Source organism: Eptatretus burgeri, chromosome 1 (assembly GCF_056783735.1).
Source record: "Eptatretus burgeri isolate ZD-2024b chromosome 1, Ebu_testis_v1, whole genome shotgun sequence".
In the NCBI taxonomy this organism is placed as follows: domain Eukaryota; kingdom Metazoa; phylum Chordata; class Myxini; order Myxiniformes; family Myxinidae; genus Eptatretus; species Eptatretus burgeri.
The window spans coordinates 52,033,271-52,051,658 of NC_140961.1; the positions used below are offsets into that span (position 1 = coordinate 52,033,271).

Sequence of the window (18,388 nt, forward strand, 5' to 3'; positions counted from 1 at the left end):
GGAGGAAATGTCTGTGGGTGGGAACGTTGTTGGTTTATTTCAAGATAAAAGTTACATATACAAGCAAGTTTACAGATTTTCCCTGAGATTTCATTCAAACAAATTCTCACAGGGGGGGGGGGGGGGTTACGCGTAGTTTCTATGGAAGGCATACCGAATGAACATCTATTTTGCGTAAGGGCAGGAAATTGAAAAACCATAGCAGGCATAAATGACCCCACAAAAGGATTTATAAAAGAATACTCAGACACAGCAAGAGGCCGTTTGGATCATCATGCCTTTGTTGCATCCAGCTCAACTGCAATTAATGTGCAATTATTGCATTTACTCAACCCGTGGACGTTTTATTGAACCACGGTAAAAGGCAAGGTAACTCCAAATGCGAAAGACGTTATGGCATTGTTATGTTCACAAATGAGTGTAGATGAGAAAGTCAGCTTAACCAGATGGAATCCTTCCTCCAATGGATGGCATATTTCCCAATGCAGTGTGCTCCCTGCTAGTAACACATCTGCTTGTGAGTTTTTTTGGAAGAGCTTGCACATGCATGGCTTAGCACTCACAAAATGACATGTCTGGTTATTTATTTTATTTATTTATTTTTGAGAAATCTTGACTACCTTCATAGCTGAACATTTATACCATCTGCTGGCAAATGGTGGCCACTTGGAAGGCATTTACACAACCAACGTAGAAAACGACTTTCATATGAGTGGATGTCACATGCACGTATCTCCTTGCGAATTCAATACAAGTATTGGAAAAAGAAAAACTCCATGCATAAAATTGCTAAATGTTTTAAAATCTTGATATTTTGCTATGTAAAGAAAATTATGGTGAAACGGCAGTTGAATCTAAAGCTCTGGGTTGTTGGAATTTTTCAGGAAGTCAGGCCCCAAGGTTTACTACTCACTCACTGCAGGCACGTGAGTAGGCCTACAGCTCTCTCTCCCACTCTCTTCAAGTCTCACTCTACCCACCCTGTTCTTTCTCCTTTCCACCCCTAGCCCTCCCAGGTCGCAAGCGTTCTTCCAAAAACGTCGGACGAGTTTCCATCCCCAAGTTCAAGCTTCCTGCTCACCCCTAATTCCTTCATCCTGCTCATCTCTCATCCATGGAACCGACTCCCTGTACATGTTGTCTCATGCGATTCACTCCATTCCTTCAAGAGTGCTGCCCATCACTATCTCATGATTTATCCTATACAACCACCCAAGCACTTCTATCCCTGACTCCTACCCCCATTTTCCTCCATGACATTCTCCTTAATGTAAGAGGTCTATTGAGTAATTTCACCACCTGCTCCATCTACCCCTCCATCAGTCTGTTAAAGCTTTCAACCTCTTTCATGAGCCTCAACTTCTGTAGAGCAAAGAAAATAAACAGCATGACTGGAAAACATGACAACTGTAGGATGCCATTTTTGGAGCATTTATAATAATTATGCTTAAAATACAAAGGAAGATGTGACACTGGGTGTGGAGATGCATCGTCCTGTGCCAGGACAACAATATTACTTCAACCACTCCACTTAACTCAACATTCCTGCACATACTCGAGAATGAATTATCCTTACATCAGCATAAAATGCAGCAAGTTGCAACCACTTCCTTTTTAGCCTATGCACTATTTCTCAGGGCCTACCCGTGTAGACAAATCGTCCAGGAGCTCCCTTGCAGAACTGTTTAGACTTGTACGACAACGTCACCTCCACCACACCGGGGATATGACGTGGAGGCGTCTGGACTCGTATCGCATGCGGCGTGATGAGCTACGAGGGTAAACAAAAAGGAGTACAATGACCTTGTGGATACTTCGAGCCTCATGAAATCCCTGATTATGTGTAAGCTTTCTCCAGCCACGTGTATACAGTGATGTTATATTTCGCCCAATCATGCATAACAATCCTGATTATATACCTAAGATTTCTTGCAGGCAATGAGGAATTCTGTTTATCATACACTCCACCTTCACCAAAATAATCAAAACAACAACATCTCTCATTTGTCTGTGCATATTATCTGTGGAGTGGTACAAAAGTTAAGAATAAACTTACATACCACTGCAATACGAGGGCAAAATTATGCGCCGCATGTATTAAGAGTGAATCAAATTTGTGCACGAGTGGAATGTAATATAAAATTGGTGTTGATAACTCATTTCCTGTCAGGAGTGAAATTAGCATTGAGAACAAAAAACAATAAATCTGCAGCAATGCTATAGAACGTACATTTATAGTGCTGGAGACAACCCACCTCACTCCAAACCAGCATGGTGCCAAAAACCACCTGTAGGCCATCAAAGAAATTGTCCCCGATGATTATGACCGTGGCACCGCCCGTAGTCCAGCCCTCACTGGGGCTAATGGCTTTGATGCAGGGAGTGGCTTCATGATTGAAATCGCCGGACAAATCGTGGGTGGAAAGAGAAGTACAGAATGCATAAGCAATGATGTGTTTTGGTAATCTTCCATTGCACAACTTCTACCGTGATAATACGCAATGATTAAAAGGTTAAAACCCCTTGATGGTTTACTGCATTGTCTGTGTTCCATCTGCAGTTACTGTACCATTTGTAATGAACATATTTTTGACACAACTTTACTCGTGTGTTAGGATTTTTTTCAAAAAAAAGAAGAAAGACCTCACCACCATAAGGACGAGCCTCTCCTACTCGGTTAGCTCACGAGTAACAGTAATTTCAATCAGAGAGATCTCAAACTCATAAAAGTGAAAATATTTTTGCCCGGAGTATTAAACATCCCATTCTTTAGGTTCGGCCTAAAGTAACAAAGTTTAAACTGATTTATAAAACAGCCATTTGAAGGGGGCCATATGGTTCGCCCATGCTGTTCACTTGACATCGCCAAGGCTGATCTACAGTTCAACGGATCAGCGTCCCAGACTGGTGGAAGTTTTTCAGGATTTTCTCCTTCCCTTCTCTGGTGTTGTGACAACATTGCTGTTTTAATCTTTACTTTGATGCTTACTTTTTACTGCTTTGGAATCTCAAGTCGATTATTCACATCGCCAGTGGGACAGGACCTCTTGTGCAATTCACGCTGTATATGGCACTCAATGCTGCTGGCATGTTTTGCCATTAATTGCTCGTCTGTCGGCTGTTTTTATTGCTCTTCGTGGTTCTTCAATGAGCCTACGGTTTCAAAACCGAAGCGATCAGATATTGTGCTTGAAGCAAGTCGATTATATTGAAAATCAGTGGGGTTTTCAAGGTTTTGAATTTCCCTTACAGTCAAAAAGCCAAAATGTCCTCACATACAGATAAAATAAGCGCTGAAGTGAAGCGGTGCCAATCCCTTTCAATGATACTTTAAAAATAAAATAAAAACCTATCCAGAAAGTAAGAAGACGACTTCAATAGACCTTTGAAAAGGAAAATAAACAAAGCAAAGTTGCGTTCAACGTAGCAACGCAGACACCTGAAATGGCAGTGCAATCGTTATTTTCCAAAATCTCGAGATCAATTATGAACGGGAAGTCCAAATATGCTTACACTTTCCGCAGAGTGCTCAAAACAGGAAAACCCCTCACGTAAATTACGTACAGGAAATCAGTGGAAAGGATCGGCGTATAAATTCTACCACAATGGCTTCGGATTAGACAGACAAACAAGACAAACTGCAACAAATTATTCCTGCGCCAGTGCAGAGTGGACGCAAAGCTTCACTTTATTCATTGTATAATTTATGCACCATTTCACTCTCAGCTGCTGTAAAGACTATGATTTGCATTCAGAATCTGGAATAAGATCTTCTTTTCTGGTTCTTGTAATGCCGTACATTTCAAATTACCGAAACAATCGGAACTCGGTCATGGTCGGGTTTTGCGATTGCATACGCGCAGTCGCTTGCTCTGATTTGTTTTGTTGACATCGCTAAACCGATGCCACGACGTTCTTATGGATCAGAATTCTCGTCGTGACTGCGACAAAAGAAAATGTCATGTCAAAGGTCGTAACGGTGCTTTCCATTGTCTTCACACTTGTTTCCTTCCGGCCTAAAGAGAGAGCGCGTTTGCCTGGCACACCTGCATCAGAGCTCAAAGGTTTCCTGCCTCATGCTTAAGACCCTGTTTATTGTCAATAAATTCAAACATGAAACGCAATGAACTTATGGAGAGCTCATGATAGATTCATTGAGGAGAAGAAAGTTCAAAATTGGGAATAAAATCTGATGACAGGGTAAAATAGCAATGCCTGAGGTTTAAAGTAAGTAATCTAAAAGTAAGTATGTTGCATGACTTGAATGCTCTTTGTGTGAATCACCAGGCTTGGGCTCCAATGCCCGATTTTTAACTCATCAGTCAATTGTGTTGCACTGCTTTTGAAGGTTTGCTCTTGCACTCACCCTCAGCAGGATCCAGACGGCGTGCACGGCGGCCATGTTTGGAGTTGTTATGGACGAACATATTGTCAGAGACCGCTAGAACGTGTCCGTCCACATTCACAGTTGTCGATATCACCACCTTCCAAGTAAAATGTCATGCAAAGCATCATCCACCATGACATTATTGTGAAAAATTGCATTATATGATGCGAGAATGCCGCACATGATCCAGTGGGTTACCTGGAAGCGTCTCATGTCTCTTGGGTTGCCGGCATTCTTCAGACAATTTTGGTTGCACTTCAGGAAAAACTTGAGGAAAAACCTAAGGGAAACAATATTGTTTTATCATCAGCCCATCCTCTCAACATGCATAGCTGATGCAAGTGAAAGGAAACTCCTCAGCCATTAGAGATCTGATGCTACAGCAATGCTTCTACTCATGGTCATGAGCAGAAAGCAAGCCTTAGCTTGTGCGTTTTAATGCAGACATGTGTGAAAGCGTTCAAATCCTGAGAACATTCTTGGATATCAAAAAAAAAAAATACTGCGCACAGATCTCTTTTGGAACAGGCTCCCGCAGTGTAAGCCAAACGAGTAAAGGAAAGCATGGTGCAGCTGATCTTGTGTTACGGCTCAAAGTCTAAAAGGACGGCCAAATAATCTGGCTGTTGACACACTGCTAAACATCGTCGTTTTCTGCATGTAGTTTTACAAATATGTCAAGCTCTATTAGTTCATATGTTTGTTTCTCTTTGAAACGATAAAGATTGAAAGATGGCTGAACAGGAAGGCCTGCTGGAAGTCAAAAGGCATCCTGAAAGGATGATTGAGAAGAGTTGCAAATTAATTATCACTGCGGTCTCCATTATTACAAGATAGATCTGATATGATAATACTCGTGTAAGAGCAACAAAGTAAATGAAAGAGAACACAGTGTAAGACAATAAAAAAATGAACTCATCAGCTCAAGCTTGACCGAGAGATTTAGTCATTCTTCTGACTTGAACAAAGGAAATATTGTTGGAGCAGATGCAAAATCCATCCCACCCAGGTCTTGTACATATAATGGAATATGTGAAAAATGCATTGCAAGGAAAATCTAGTTTGTAAGAAACCTTCCTTGCATCTTTGCCAGCTGTATCATGATGTTTTTTTGTAATTCTGCCAGAGGCAGTCAGCTAACTGTAGCCTCAGTGACATCCCTCCACATGCATTGTTCACGCCTGTGCATCAGGCAGTTCCATAAGCCAGGCACCTGCACAAACACGCCTGCATATTGTCCTCAGCCCACATGGCCCCGCCACCCCTTTGCTGCCCTTTGTGGTAGGTTTAGCAACATTTATCTTCCTCATTTCATCCCCACTTTCTGGCCGCAGGAGAACCAAGGGGAGCAGCGATGATAAAGCATGATACTTCTGGCAAGTGAAAGTTAAGGATTGTTCCGCCATGAGAACCCATAATGCTCTCGGATGATGAGGGCTGGAGTTGAGTCCATAACTCGCTGAACTCCAGTGCGAGCCACAGAACAGCGGAAATTGGACCAAATCAGGCTTCAATAGTCAAGCTACCCCCAAGGTCACAGCACCTTTTCCACAGGAAACGGGAAGGGCTCTTTGGAATGTTGCATGGAAAACTCAGCCACTTGCTGTGTTATCCCCACCCCATTCCAACTTTGCTCCTCAAAAAAGTCCTCCCCTCTCACCTTTCTAATACCATAAAGTCTCTCCTCGTGTCACGCATAAGATTTGTGTCGGTTCAACTGAGAAAAAATTGCCTTATTAAAGATGAGTGGTCAAATGATTCAGATGGGAATGTTATAAGAAAATAGTCAATTTTGTCATGGTTAGAGTGCCTGCTCTGAACCTGGGAGGTTTGTGGTTTGAACCCTGGCCGAATCATACCAAAGACTTTAAAAATGGGTTGTGCTGCTTCCTTGCCTGATGCTCAGCAGTGGGCAAACAACCAGAGGTTGGCAACCATTGCACAGGCTTGGATGTGCCTAAATAGCATCCTCCTGTGTTGACTTTAATAATAATATTAACATTAATAAATGAAAAAAAAAACTTAAAATCGTTACAGTCGAGCTGCTATTTCAAACTTCGGCAGCACTTGACAAAATGAGAGCGTTCGAGACAGAAGCGCAAACAAACACAAAGAGAGACGGATACAGACAACGACAGAAAGATGCCGTGGGTCAGGAATGGGTGGGGAAAGCTGAGAGCGGATTGAAAGCGAATAACTACAACCATTGTCAGCCTGACATGCTTTCCTGCCGTAAATGTCAGTCCTTGGGTGTGACACAATGGTTGGTGAATTCAGCAGGTCATGGTAAAGGGGTTAAAAGAAAAGAGAGCATGAGTAAAAGAGCCTCTGATGTAACGCAAGGCCTCAAGCATTGGCAAGAGAGCAGAGAGGCCTATGGAGTGTGTGATATGGAGCGCTCCTACAAATACTTCCATTGACGTATTCTGAGATTCTCATCGGATGTGTAACAAAACTCGTGATAATTAATCGGAAATGTTTGCAAGGGTTTCCAGATATAAATAGTTCTGGATACTTCATGATCATTATTGCCTGGTGTTGGCTTAATGGTTAGGGTGGTGGGCTTGGGATCCAAGGATCCTGCGTTCAAATCCCCATTGGCTGTTGAATTAATACCTGGTGGGGTTGACTATGCCTGTCATCCTTCTGAGGTCGGCAAAATGAGTACCAGCTTGCTGGTATCCTGTGTCAGAGTGGTGACCTGTCCAGGATTGTGCCCAATATAGCCAAGGAGACTGCTTTGGCAGCACCAACGCTCTGCACAGTATATGGTCCCAATGGATGGATGATGATCATTATTGACCATGCTCAAAATCATTGTTTTCGAATATATATTTTTAATGGGATGCACGGATGCCGAGTCTTGAGTCTCACGGATTCTCAGTGCCCTCTGCACAATCGGGCAGAAATTTGGAAACTGGCCTGGATGCTAATGATAAGTCGCCTACTCTTCGTCAAAAGTGCCATGAGATATTTAACGTGCACCAAATAATAGGAGCAGACGGGATGCCCGGCTTAATACTCATCCAAGGTATGGCGCACTTTATGATGCAACACCTGGCCTGTGAATATAGCCAGTCCCACAGTTTATAGCCGAGTCAGGAATCTAATCCAGAACAACCTGCTCAGAGGCAAGTGTGCTACATCCGAGCCATTCAATCGGAAGAGTCATCATTGTGATCAAAAACAGGCAAAGGCATAAATTTTAAGGCAGCGCTAAATGCCATTGAGTGCAATGATCTTAATCTCGCTAATTTGGTCGAACAAGTGTACAAATCCAAAATGGAAAATGACACCTATACACACTGTTGGGCAATTCCATTGGAAAGAATAGGGATTATAAATTTATAGTTGTTGCAGGAGAATGTTGCAGCAAGATAAAAAGTTTTTCTTGTAATCAATCTTCTCCAAACGCTTTCCACAGCTCCTATAAGCTAGACTCTGGTCCAAATCACCAGCAGTCCTTCTTAATCCGCCATGTAATGCAGGCCTGATCCAGTTCCCCCGACCCACTCATGCCTGTCTTTCCATGGCAAAATGAAATTTTGAGGCATGTGCAACTCAGGAGAGAAAAGGGGATTGTAGGGGAGGGGTTGAGGAGAGGGGGAAGGGGGGACTTGCTATATTGCACAAAATTACAACAGCAAAGCCTGTTTGCCGGATTTGATGGACAAATCGATTTTCTATGCCTTTATTAAGACCCACAAAACTGGACCTTGGATGTGTACTGGCCTGGTGTTGAGCAGCACACAGTTGTTCAGACAATACTGCTTCCAGGAGCTCCTTAGCGCACGTTGAATCCTTGCTTTAAACAATGAGGTGTAACACGCCTGCCAAGTTGGCTTTGGTAAACAACGAAGCTGAAGCCAAGCGTTTGCTAACAATGCTAGCATGACGTGCTACCTTGTCCAAGGCTGCAAGCAAACTTTTTCCTTCCTAATATTGTTGCCAGTGACAATCTAAAGCAGGCCTGCAGACAAACGCCGCGTGCCTCTGAGTGTGCCAGGCCCCCACATTTAGGTTGTGCTCCATTGCTCTTGCGCCCAATTGGAGTTACCTCCACCATATGGTCTCCCAGCTTCCCCCGAAATCCGCCAAACGGTGCATACATTACCATGCATAATCCACCGCCCCTTCCCATTTAATATGCAAATTCCCTGAAATATTACTGAGCGCCTTCTGTTCATGTGTGCTGGCATTTGCATTGCAAATTGGGATCAGCACTGGATAATTAATGAAAACTGTCAATTTTCCCTCCCCCGGTAATTTGATTAGCACGATTGGGGGGGTCCTTTTACTTCCAGAACCAACTACTTTCATCTCAGAACCACAAAATGCCGCATTGTTTTCCAAGCATCGTCCTCCTGATTTTGAATTTGTCCCCACTACCAACTTCAACTTTACCCCCCCCCCCACTACTGCCACCCCTCCTCCTCCTTCCTACCCGCCACAATTGTTTTCAGAAACGACTTTCTCCACGCTTGGTGTCACTGAAATGAATCTAATCGAGGGTGTAGTGACACTGTTTCTACAATCAAAATGCCAATTAGCTCACCATGTCAAAATGCAGTTTCTTGGGAAATTAAAACACTGTGTAATGCTCGCTCCTTAATGTAAAAAGTGCACTGACTCTGGAAGATCTTGAGGAGGAAAGGTCTCGATGAGGACTTAGCAGAACAAGAAGAGGAAAAGGAGAAGAGAGGGTTGGCAAATTAAAATACGAGTAAAAAATGTTCCAAAAAAGTGGTAAAAAGGCAAATAATTGTTTAAAAAAACCAAAACAACATAATAAAGACAGGAAAGAAGAAGAGCGATAAAAGAGGATTCAAATAAATGATGAAAGATGGAGGTAGTCTGGATATTTGCTGCAGCAATAGAGCGTTACCAAGCAGCCAGGGCAGTCCATTAGGAAGGAGTGACGAGACAGAGAGACAGCATGGGGATGTCAGCCAAAGCAAACAAGGAGGCAAACAGACCACGAGACAGACAGGCGGCCAGACGGACAGGTCGACGGCAAGACAAACGGGCAGAAGGAGGAACATCTGCCTGAGCAGCCTCGTTTACGACTCCCTTTTCTTCGATTACTGCGAGGCACGCCTGCTTCGCGGGTGTAAAGCGAATGACCCACATGTTTTGCATTCAAACGGTCTTGTTGGTAACCGTGCTTCAAGCTTCATCGCCTTAACCCATTCCCCGTCACTCCATCCACAATGCAGCATCTTGGCAGGCTGCGACATCTTTGCAGATGAGTTCAAACGGGTGGAAGATGGAATTTTTAAAGATAAAGTGGCCTTGTGTTTGCAAACAGTGTGACCTTATAGGCTAATAAATAAATAAATTAATAAATAAAGCAATGGATGCATCTATCCATGGCTTGTCATTGAAAGATCTTCAAAGATTCGATGTCATATTAGGAAAGTACATGACAAAAATGAATGTTGAAAAGGAAGAAGACAAGTTCACACATCACCAAGGTATTGGCTCAAGAGATATATCGGCCAGAAAGGACAATGCACACAAAATATATGGCTTCACATTGCGGCCTGGTGCTTCTTCCATCAAGCAATCTGCAAACAAAAACCTCAGGAGCAGTTGTACACAAACGACCTTGGCACTACGATAACCCGATGTAAGTCTCTGCCACTATGATCACCCTGCACCTGTTGTATTTGCAAAAGGTAGAAGGTCACAGCCTTACAAGAGCCTTCTCAGGCCCTTGGAACGAACGCGTTGTGTGACACCAAATTTAATGAAACCCTTATGCCCTCTCTAACCACCATCCTGCAGCTCCCACCCCACCTTTGTCTCCCATCCCACCCCCACAACTACGATGTTTAATTCATTAGAGCCATTGCCAGATTCCACCCGCCACTTAATTAATTCAATCAGGCTTTTTACTGCACCATTAATGAGTCTCGCGGATTCTCTGGCTCTTAATGAGTTTGAAATATCGAGCGGCATGCCTCTTTTGGGTGGCATGCTCGCCGTTGTGACCAATAAAAAGGCTCAACCCTATGGCGGGACGATGTCTCATCGGGCACACGCCACTGGCACGTTACACCGGACGCACAGGGGCAAGACTTTGCATGTGGCCTAGAAAAGCCAAACGTTTATAAACTTTTTACAATCTCCTCTAACCTTGGTGGGAGAGCAGAGACCTGCTCTTTTGTAGAAGCCAAGATGCTTTAGGATATACTCTCATCCACCGACTCCTTCCCACACCCGCTCCACGCAACACGTACGACTCCGCAAAAATGTCAGGCCACGGATCCGTCTGTAATTTGTAAAACCTCGTCGCATCCCTGGATCAAACTTAATTTGGAGTGAGACCAAAAAGTAGATCGGGTTGGAAAATGAGTTTTGCGGTCCGTTCTGGGAATCGCCCAATTCTCTTGTTAATTGCGTTTTAATTGGCCCAAGATATAATAAAGCTCGCCATTAACGGCAGCACGATCGAACGAATGCATCAAAGCTTTTCACACCACGGGAAGAAAAGGACATCAAAAATTCAGGAAAAAAAAAAGGTACGGCATGATGATTTAACAATTTTCATTTTAACTTGTTTTGCAATCCCAAGGAAGTCGTATGAATGGGTTTTGATTTCAATTGCTGCGCTGAGTTTGTGACCACTGGGGGAATAATGTGAGAAGTCATATTATTTTAGAGACGGGGGAAAAAAAGCCTTTTCAGTTGTTCTCGGAGATATAGTTACAATCAATGATAGCAAACATTTTAATAATTTGCATACTAAAGTGATTTTCTCTTTTTATATGGTTATGTGGTTATGAAGCAAATGGCGAAATGCTGAGGAATGCTTTCACGTTCATAATTGTCTCCTTTATCGGGTGGGGGTGAGTGGAGATCGGGGGAATTTCAAAATCAATGTGGGTCAGATTAGCCAATTTTTAGTCACTTTTATATTTCGAAAGCACGTGACGATTCATCTCATGGTCGGTTTGCCACAACCTATTGTTTTCTCAAATGTGATTCTTCGCTTTATATTTATTAAAGAATGGACAAATCAGTGCAGTTTTTATGAATCTGCTTTGAATCTGGCTTGGTTTGAAATGAGATTTGAATTTAGTTTTAATCGGAGCACCTTGAGCTATATGATCCGACAGGATTGACAAATAGGCCATCCCGATGAATTTCACTCCTCAAAGTACCCGACAATTCTCATTCGTAGCAAAAGCAAAACTTTGTCATGACATCAACTGGACATCCAAAAATGTGGTGTCTATAATCTGAATATATTTACACGCATTCCAGTCACCTACTACTACTACTAGTACTACTACTACCAGTACTACTTTACTTCTTTAAATTCCCCAATTAGTCCCACCTTCTTGTGGAATCGGCCAGGGATCATCTTAGGTCCAAGTCTTTCACCAACTAACTCGGCAGGCATGATGTTGGACTGATGGTGATTTTGACCGGAATCTGTAATATATTTAGTGTGCCGGCGATAACTCGCGTACTCTTCATGGAAGAAACCCTGAGATCTTTATATCCACCAGCCAGTGGTGGAGGATGGATTCTCTAGCATAATGGTCACCCGAAGGATGGTGCACACGTCGATGGCTCGTCCTGCATGCGAAACACCAGGGTGACAGTTTATAGCTGGGCCAAGGTTCATTTCCAGAATAGTCAGCTCAAAGTCAAGTTCACGTACTCTAAGTTATCCTGTTAGTTCATGTTGGAGTCGTTCCCATACCGTGGACTTTACTCTCACGAAATTGCCTTCCATGATTATTTTAAAAGTCCAGACTTCCCATCACTTACTGTGCCAGATAAAAGTCATTACCTGTTACATGGCTGGCTCAAGTTTCACCTGAACTCAACTCCATCCATGTCTCAGCATTTTGTCCAGGTCAACTTTGAAAAATCCTACATATGTAAATCCATTATGTTCATTGAAAATCGAATAGTTTAAAGTGCAAGTAAAAATGAAAACAAAATATGAATAAATAATAACAATAATTCAAATTTGAAATAGGTATCAGTATCCACAGCTTGTGTTGAATCCCTTACAGATATCTCCTGCAATCACGTTGTGGCATTCCCATTAAATTCTCATGAAATCTCGTGAGAAAAGCACAGAATGCAGAGAAGCTTTAACGGAACTGTTGTAATTCTCAATGATCTTTCAGCCAGAAAGACCCCAGGATAAACCAATCAATATCGGTACCAAAGAATAGATCAAATGGATGAAGAAATTGATGATGCAGATGAAATTACAACTGGAAACTCGAACGGCACTTGGTAGAGCGAATACCTCCACCAGGATGAACAGTTTGCGTTTTGTATCCCACTGATAGGCCGGATCTGCATCCGGACCGAATCCAAAATTGTTCTTGTCACCTACCCAACTCATCCACCAAGTTTTGTCAAAATCCATCTGCAACTTTTTGAGATATCATGATAAATATCATTTTTGGACCAATCAATCAATGTTGAAGAATCACGTAAAAAATTCTCTGATCTGGATCTGGATCCTCACCAAAATTAAATCAATTCGTTTTTGTCACACACCCAACCTGCCCACCAAATTTAGTCCAAATCCATCCATAATGGTTTGAGATATCCTGCTCACAGACAGACTTGGGTGAAAACATAACCTCTGTCCACCTTCAATAGCAGAGGTAACTAGAGGGGGAGCACTCGGTAGAGTGCAAACCTCTGCCGCCAATACTGCTGGGTCACTCAAGTGAACCTGATAGCCTATTCATTCAATTTGACGTCAACAGTATTCACAGAGTTATAGTTTGCAACTTTCCCTTTTACTTTTAACTTTTACATACTCAATTCATTCGTCATAACTAGATTCCTTGAGACAGAAATTGATTTTACGTGGGTATATCCACCTGAAGTTCCAAAATCAGCCGCAATTATAATTTTGGCATGTTTTTGTTGGAAATCACTTATAACATGTAGAAATGAAAAAAAAAAATCTAAATTTTGTTGAAAAAAGTTGCAAAATTTTCTTAGTTTTTTTTTCTTTTTTTTCTCTAACAATTTTTTTTTTGGTTGGAAATCACTTAAAACATGTAGAAATGCAAAAAAAAAAAAAAATCTAATATTTTTTCAAAATGGCCACCATAGCGGCCATATTGGACTTTGGACCAAGTCCAAAATCTAATGGCATGATCCTTGGACCAAACCTAATCCCCCCACCAAGTTTCGTCGAAATCCGTCAAGGAGTTTTTCCGTAATACTGTTCACAAACAAACAAACAAACAAACAAACAAACAGATAGACAGACAGGGGTGAAAACAGTAACCTCCATCCATCTTCGATGGCGGAGGTTAATAATGCTTTCACACAAGAAGTACTAAATGATTATAACTACCTCTACCGATTGGGCTAGACTGCTCGGGTATATGAGTATGTAAAGTGTCACCCTCTCACCACCTTTCTGTCCCACCATACCTCCTGTAGCTCGACCTGCTCACTCCTCAACGACACCAAAGATCACCTCCCCAATGTCAGTTCCACCAAACACACTACAACCCTTATGTTGCTTAGGCAGCTGGCAGAGTACATGTTTCTAAGGGATGAATTTACAAAGTCGAATTGCATTGGTCAAAATTAAATTTTTGCCTCACTTATGTAGGAGAATGATGGAATACCCAGTGGTGATGTCAGTTGTCTGGCTGCATGGCCAAGATTTTTTTCCGAATAATGGCAAAAAAAAACAAGAAAAAATAGAACTTGCACAGGCCATTGTGCACCATTTCGTCGAAATCCGAAACATGAGTCTCAACATCGCAAATTATTTAAGCATTGAAGCTAAACTGCGAGAGAGAGAAAAAGGAACTCTGATGGATTAGTCACAATGACGTGATTTATACAAGGAAACTTAAACACAAGGGAAGGACGTTCATCCGACAGCATTATATAAAACTCTTCTCAGAGGGTCAAGCAGGAGGGCATTGGGAGACATCACTGTACTCTGACATGAATTACAAGGACATGAGTAGATGATGCATTGGCAAATTAAAATAGGACAGTTCGTGGGATTTGAAAATGGGATCCCATCTAAATGAGATGTGCTCAGAAGGGAATGCCAAACAGGCCAGTCGAGCTCTAATTTAACCCTTTGGCGATGGTCGTACAGGGTGGATTCTGGTGTTGGCTTAATGGCTACGGTGGTAGGGTTGGGATCCTAGGGTCCTGAGTTCAAATCTTGCTTGGCTGTTGAATGAATACCAGATGGGGTTGACTCAGTCTGTCATCCTCTGAGGTCAGCAAAATGTGTACCAGTTAGCTGGAATGATTGAGCCATTGGAGTATACTGTGTCAGAGTGGTGACCTGTCCAGGATTGTGCCAAATAACCCAGGAGACTGCTTTGGCACCACTAATGCTCTGCAAAGAGTATGGTCCTGATGGATGAAGTATGTAGTTGTCCCAAAAGTAGTGTCACGATTTTGATTATGAATATTTTGTAAATGCTAATGCTTAATAACAATGTGATTTTTTTTTCCAAGTTTATGCCCTCAACCTGGAGATTTCACCATGAATAGATGGCCAGAACAACAACACGCTGCAGTTGTTGAACTGTACTTCACAAATGGAAATTCAATTGTTCAAGCTCAGTGAACCTACAGACAGGTCACTGCACTACTTTTGGGACACCCTGTATAATCAGGATCCCAGTCCGAAAAGCTACTCCAGTGGGTCTTACATCCACTTGATTACAGTTATGAGAGCAAGCTCAATGGATGTTAAAAAAAAACAATTATGGAGGACTGTATGGATGCTCCACTTTGGAGAGGACTGTGTGCGCCACAATGCAACACCCCCAATAAAACTGCCAGGGTTTTGATGATAAGAGAACCAGCCAGTCAATAAAATGAGCTCAGGACCATTCTGCTTCTGAAATTTTCTGTTTCTTTGGTTACCAGCAGGTTGTACTTATATTTAAATAATTGTTCAATTACCCACTTGGTGGTAATATACACTACTTCAAATGAGAGCATGGCACTTCAAGATAAAGCAGAGTTGTTTGTTTTTCTTTTCTTGTTTGCCCATTGACCAAATCTGCAGGCTGTAGCTAACACAATGGCCTTCCTTTCTTTGATGATAAGAGGCCTGCATCGTTCTGCAGCATAATTAGAGGCAACCAATGGCCTTAGTCCCCCTTGCTAATTAGTAAATTGTGCTGAAAATAGCAGCCGGCTAATTAACGGTTATTAAGGCGTTGGGCATAGGGAGGGGCATAATTAGCAAAAGGCTGATGCTGGCAGTTTGAAGTAGTGATCTTGAGGGGCACCGAGTAAAGGGAAGGAAAAAAATCAAAACAGCTTATCTGTTTTATATAGATGATGAGCTATTATGACAGCTTGAAGTAGTGTACGGGAGTGTCCCAGTGTATATACCACTCGTGATAAATTAAGGAGGAAATGAAAACAAAGTGTTCTATTGAAAGGAGAAAAATGGCTCTGCTCCTTCTGAGCATCTGCTTTCTGAAACGTTATGAAAAACCCCAAGTGTGAAAATCTATTAAATACGTACATATACACAAAGGGGTTGCACAAAAAATGGACAAAAAAATTATACCAGCATCCACAACCACCCTCCCCTCCCTCCCCCACGCGTTTCTTGATGAGGTGACATTTTCTGACGAGGCAACTTCGACATCAGTGGTAAAGTCAACAACCACAATTACCGCATTTGGTTCTTGAACTACGACGATTAAATCTTTCACGTATCACCTTCTTCGAGCAAGACTAGGCTCCTTGCTACTATGCTTAGAATGTGTGATGGTTCTTGAAATATTTCTTCCCAGACAAGTGGATCGGTAGACATGGACCAATACTGGATGTTCGAAATGATGTATGAATGGTAACTGGTAACGAGGCCTTTCGCGCATGCACTGAGTGTGCATTTCCAGCGACTCACTTCTGCTAGCCAGGGCATTTTTAAGCGAAATCTCTCATTCAAATGGTCTTTTCAACCGAATTTTAAGTTTTTACACGAAAGAGTGGCAACTTCAATATAGTTAACCATAATTGCTGAGTTGCTGGATGCAAACTGGACTCATGAAAATGCATTGAAATAAGAGAAATATCCATGGAATAGAGGTGGAGAGTTCCTTCAATTACCTGTTAATATAAGTGAGCGGCAGCATTGGATAATGGGCGCGCGCGCGCGCACGCGCACACACACACACACACACACACACACACACACACACACACACACACACACACACACACACACACACACACACACACACACACACACCACGCACTTCTCCTTTTAGCAATAGATGTAAAAATCTACAATAATTTCTCTTGTGGCCCGGGAACCAAATAAAGAAAATATTTATTTAAGCCCTCCCAGCTCCCCCTACCCCTCCCCCCTTATCCAACCTTGAATAACAGTAATTATCACCATTTTAATTTAAGCTTACCCTGAACATTCACAAGCACCAGATATGACCTTTCCATGACCTTGTGAGGAAGCACCCAAATCAGATACAGTGGCTCCCTCAGGTAATATAATGGCTCCCTTATGCTTGGTGTTGGCTTAATGGTTAGGGTGGCAGGCTTTGGATCTGAGGGTCCTGAGTTTAATCCTGCTCTCCTGTTGAATTAATACCAGGTGGGGTGAACTCAGCCTGTCATCCTTCCGAGGTTGACAAAATGAGTGCCAGCATGCTGGTATACTGTGTCGGAGTGGCGACCCGTCCATGATTGTGTCCAATAGCCAAGGAGACTGCTTAAGCAGCACCAATGCTCTGCACAGAGTATGGTCCCAATCTCCTCCTCCTCAGGGAAGTCTACCTGGTAGATCTTGCTGCCATGTGAATATAGCTGGGACAAGCTTTGTGTAATTTCATGTTGTTGAAATAGTCGGTATATAGCCATTACTTTGTTGATGCATGGAATTGTCTTTTTAATTACAGACATCCACTAAATAAATCACCAAGACTGCCGTTTTCACAAGAGGCACTCCCACAAGTCTGAAAGTCCATCCACTGGCAGGGATGGTCTGGCGTTTGGGTACAGTTTGTTTCTATCATGTGCACATTAAAAGCTATAAAAGTTCAAAGTTGCACAAGTACATTATGGACACATTGTATATATATATATATATATATATATATATATATATATATATATATATATATATATATATATATATATATATATATATATATATATATATATATATATATATACATACATACATAGTCAGACCCTGACATTCGAGGTTCCGCTCTTCACGGACCCCACAACTTTGCGGTTCATAAAATATGTGCTTTGCGTATTCGTGGATTTTTTTGTGCTTCACATATTCACAGTATTTTTGACCTACTTCTGCATTCGCGGCCCTGTGCTTCACGTATTCACGGTTTTTATGACCTTCTTCTGCATTTATGTCACTGTGCTTCACATATTGAAGATTTTTTGCAGGCGTATTCATGGTTTTTCTGACCTGCTTCTACATTCACAGCTCAGTGCTTCACATATTCACAGTTTTTCTGACCTGCTTCTGAATTTGCAGCCCTGTGCTTCACGTATTCGAGATTTTTCAGTCGTATTGGTGGTTTTTCTGACCTGCTTCTGCATCCTCAGCCAGGTACTTCATGTATTCGCAGTTTTAAATGGTTTTTCCGACCTGCTTCTATATTCGTGGTGCTGTGCTTCAAGTATTCACGGTTTTTTGTGGACGTATTCACAGTTTTTAACTCGAGTTTGGATTTTCTCTTATGAATCAGGAACCTCTCCCCCTTTTCCCCATTGGAACAATGCCCCGACATTCATTCATTCAACATTCGCAACATTTTTCAGGAACATATCACCCACGAATGTCGGGGTCAGAAACCTTTTACAAGGACACTGGAGGAGCACACAAAGGCAAATGTAGTAATACTTCTCAAAGCCATCTATAATAATAAATGTCAATGTGTGTGTATCAGTCAGTTGGTCAGTCAGTATGTGTGTACGTCTCCTCCATAACTCCAAAATCATGAAACCTAAAAGCCTGAAACT

General features: G+C 42.2%; 1 protein-coding gene and 1 long non-coding RNA gene across 11 annotated transcripts in view; one reads left to right on the forward strand and one right to left on the reverse strand.

Annotated features, from left to right (window-relative positions):
• LOC147034481 (uncharacterized) overlaps positions 1-1,635 on the forward strand; it is a 34,287-nt gene extending 32,652 nt beyond the window's left edge. Inside the window, exon 4 of the long non-coding RNA XR_015058941.1 lies at positions 1,008-1,635. This is a non-coding gene — a long non-coding RNA (uncharacterized LOC147034481). The remainder of the gene's footprint in view (positions 1-1,007) is intronic.
• LOC147034480 (transcription factor COE3-like) overlaps positions 1-18,388 on the reverse strand; it is a 169,641-nt gene that overhangs the window by 56,394 nt on the left and 94,859 nt on the right. For all 10 annotated transcript variants that reach the window (XR_015058937.1, XM_085883934.1, XM_085883888.1 and 7 more), the window contains exons 7-10: positions 4,586-4,667; positions 4,367-4,484; positions 2,256-2,386; positions 1,645-1,771 (exon numbers count right to left, since the gene is read on the reverse strand). Coding sequence is in view for 9 of the 10 variants with exons in the window: in XM_085883934.1 (XP_085740060.1) it covers positions 1,645-1,771; positions 2,256-2,386; positions 4,367-4,484; positions 4,586-4,667 (458 nt within the window). In the remaining variant the exon portion in view is untranslated. The remainder of the gene's footprint in view (positions 1-1,644; positions 1,772-2,255; positions 2,387-4,366; positions 4,485-4,585; positions 4,668-18,388) is intronic.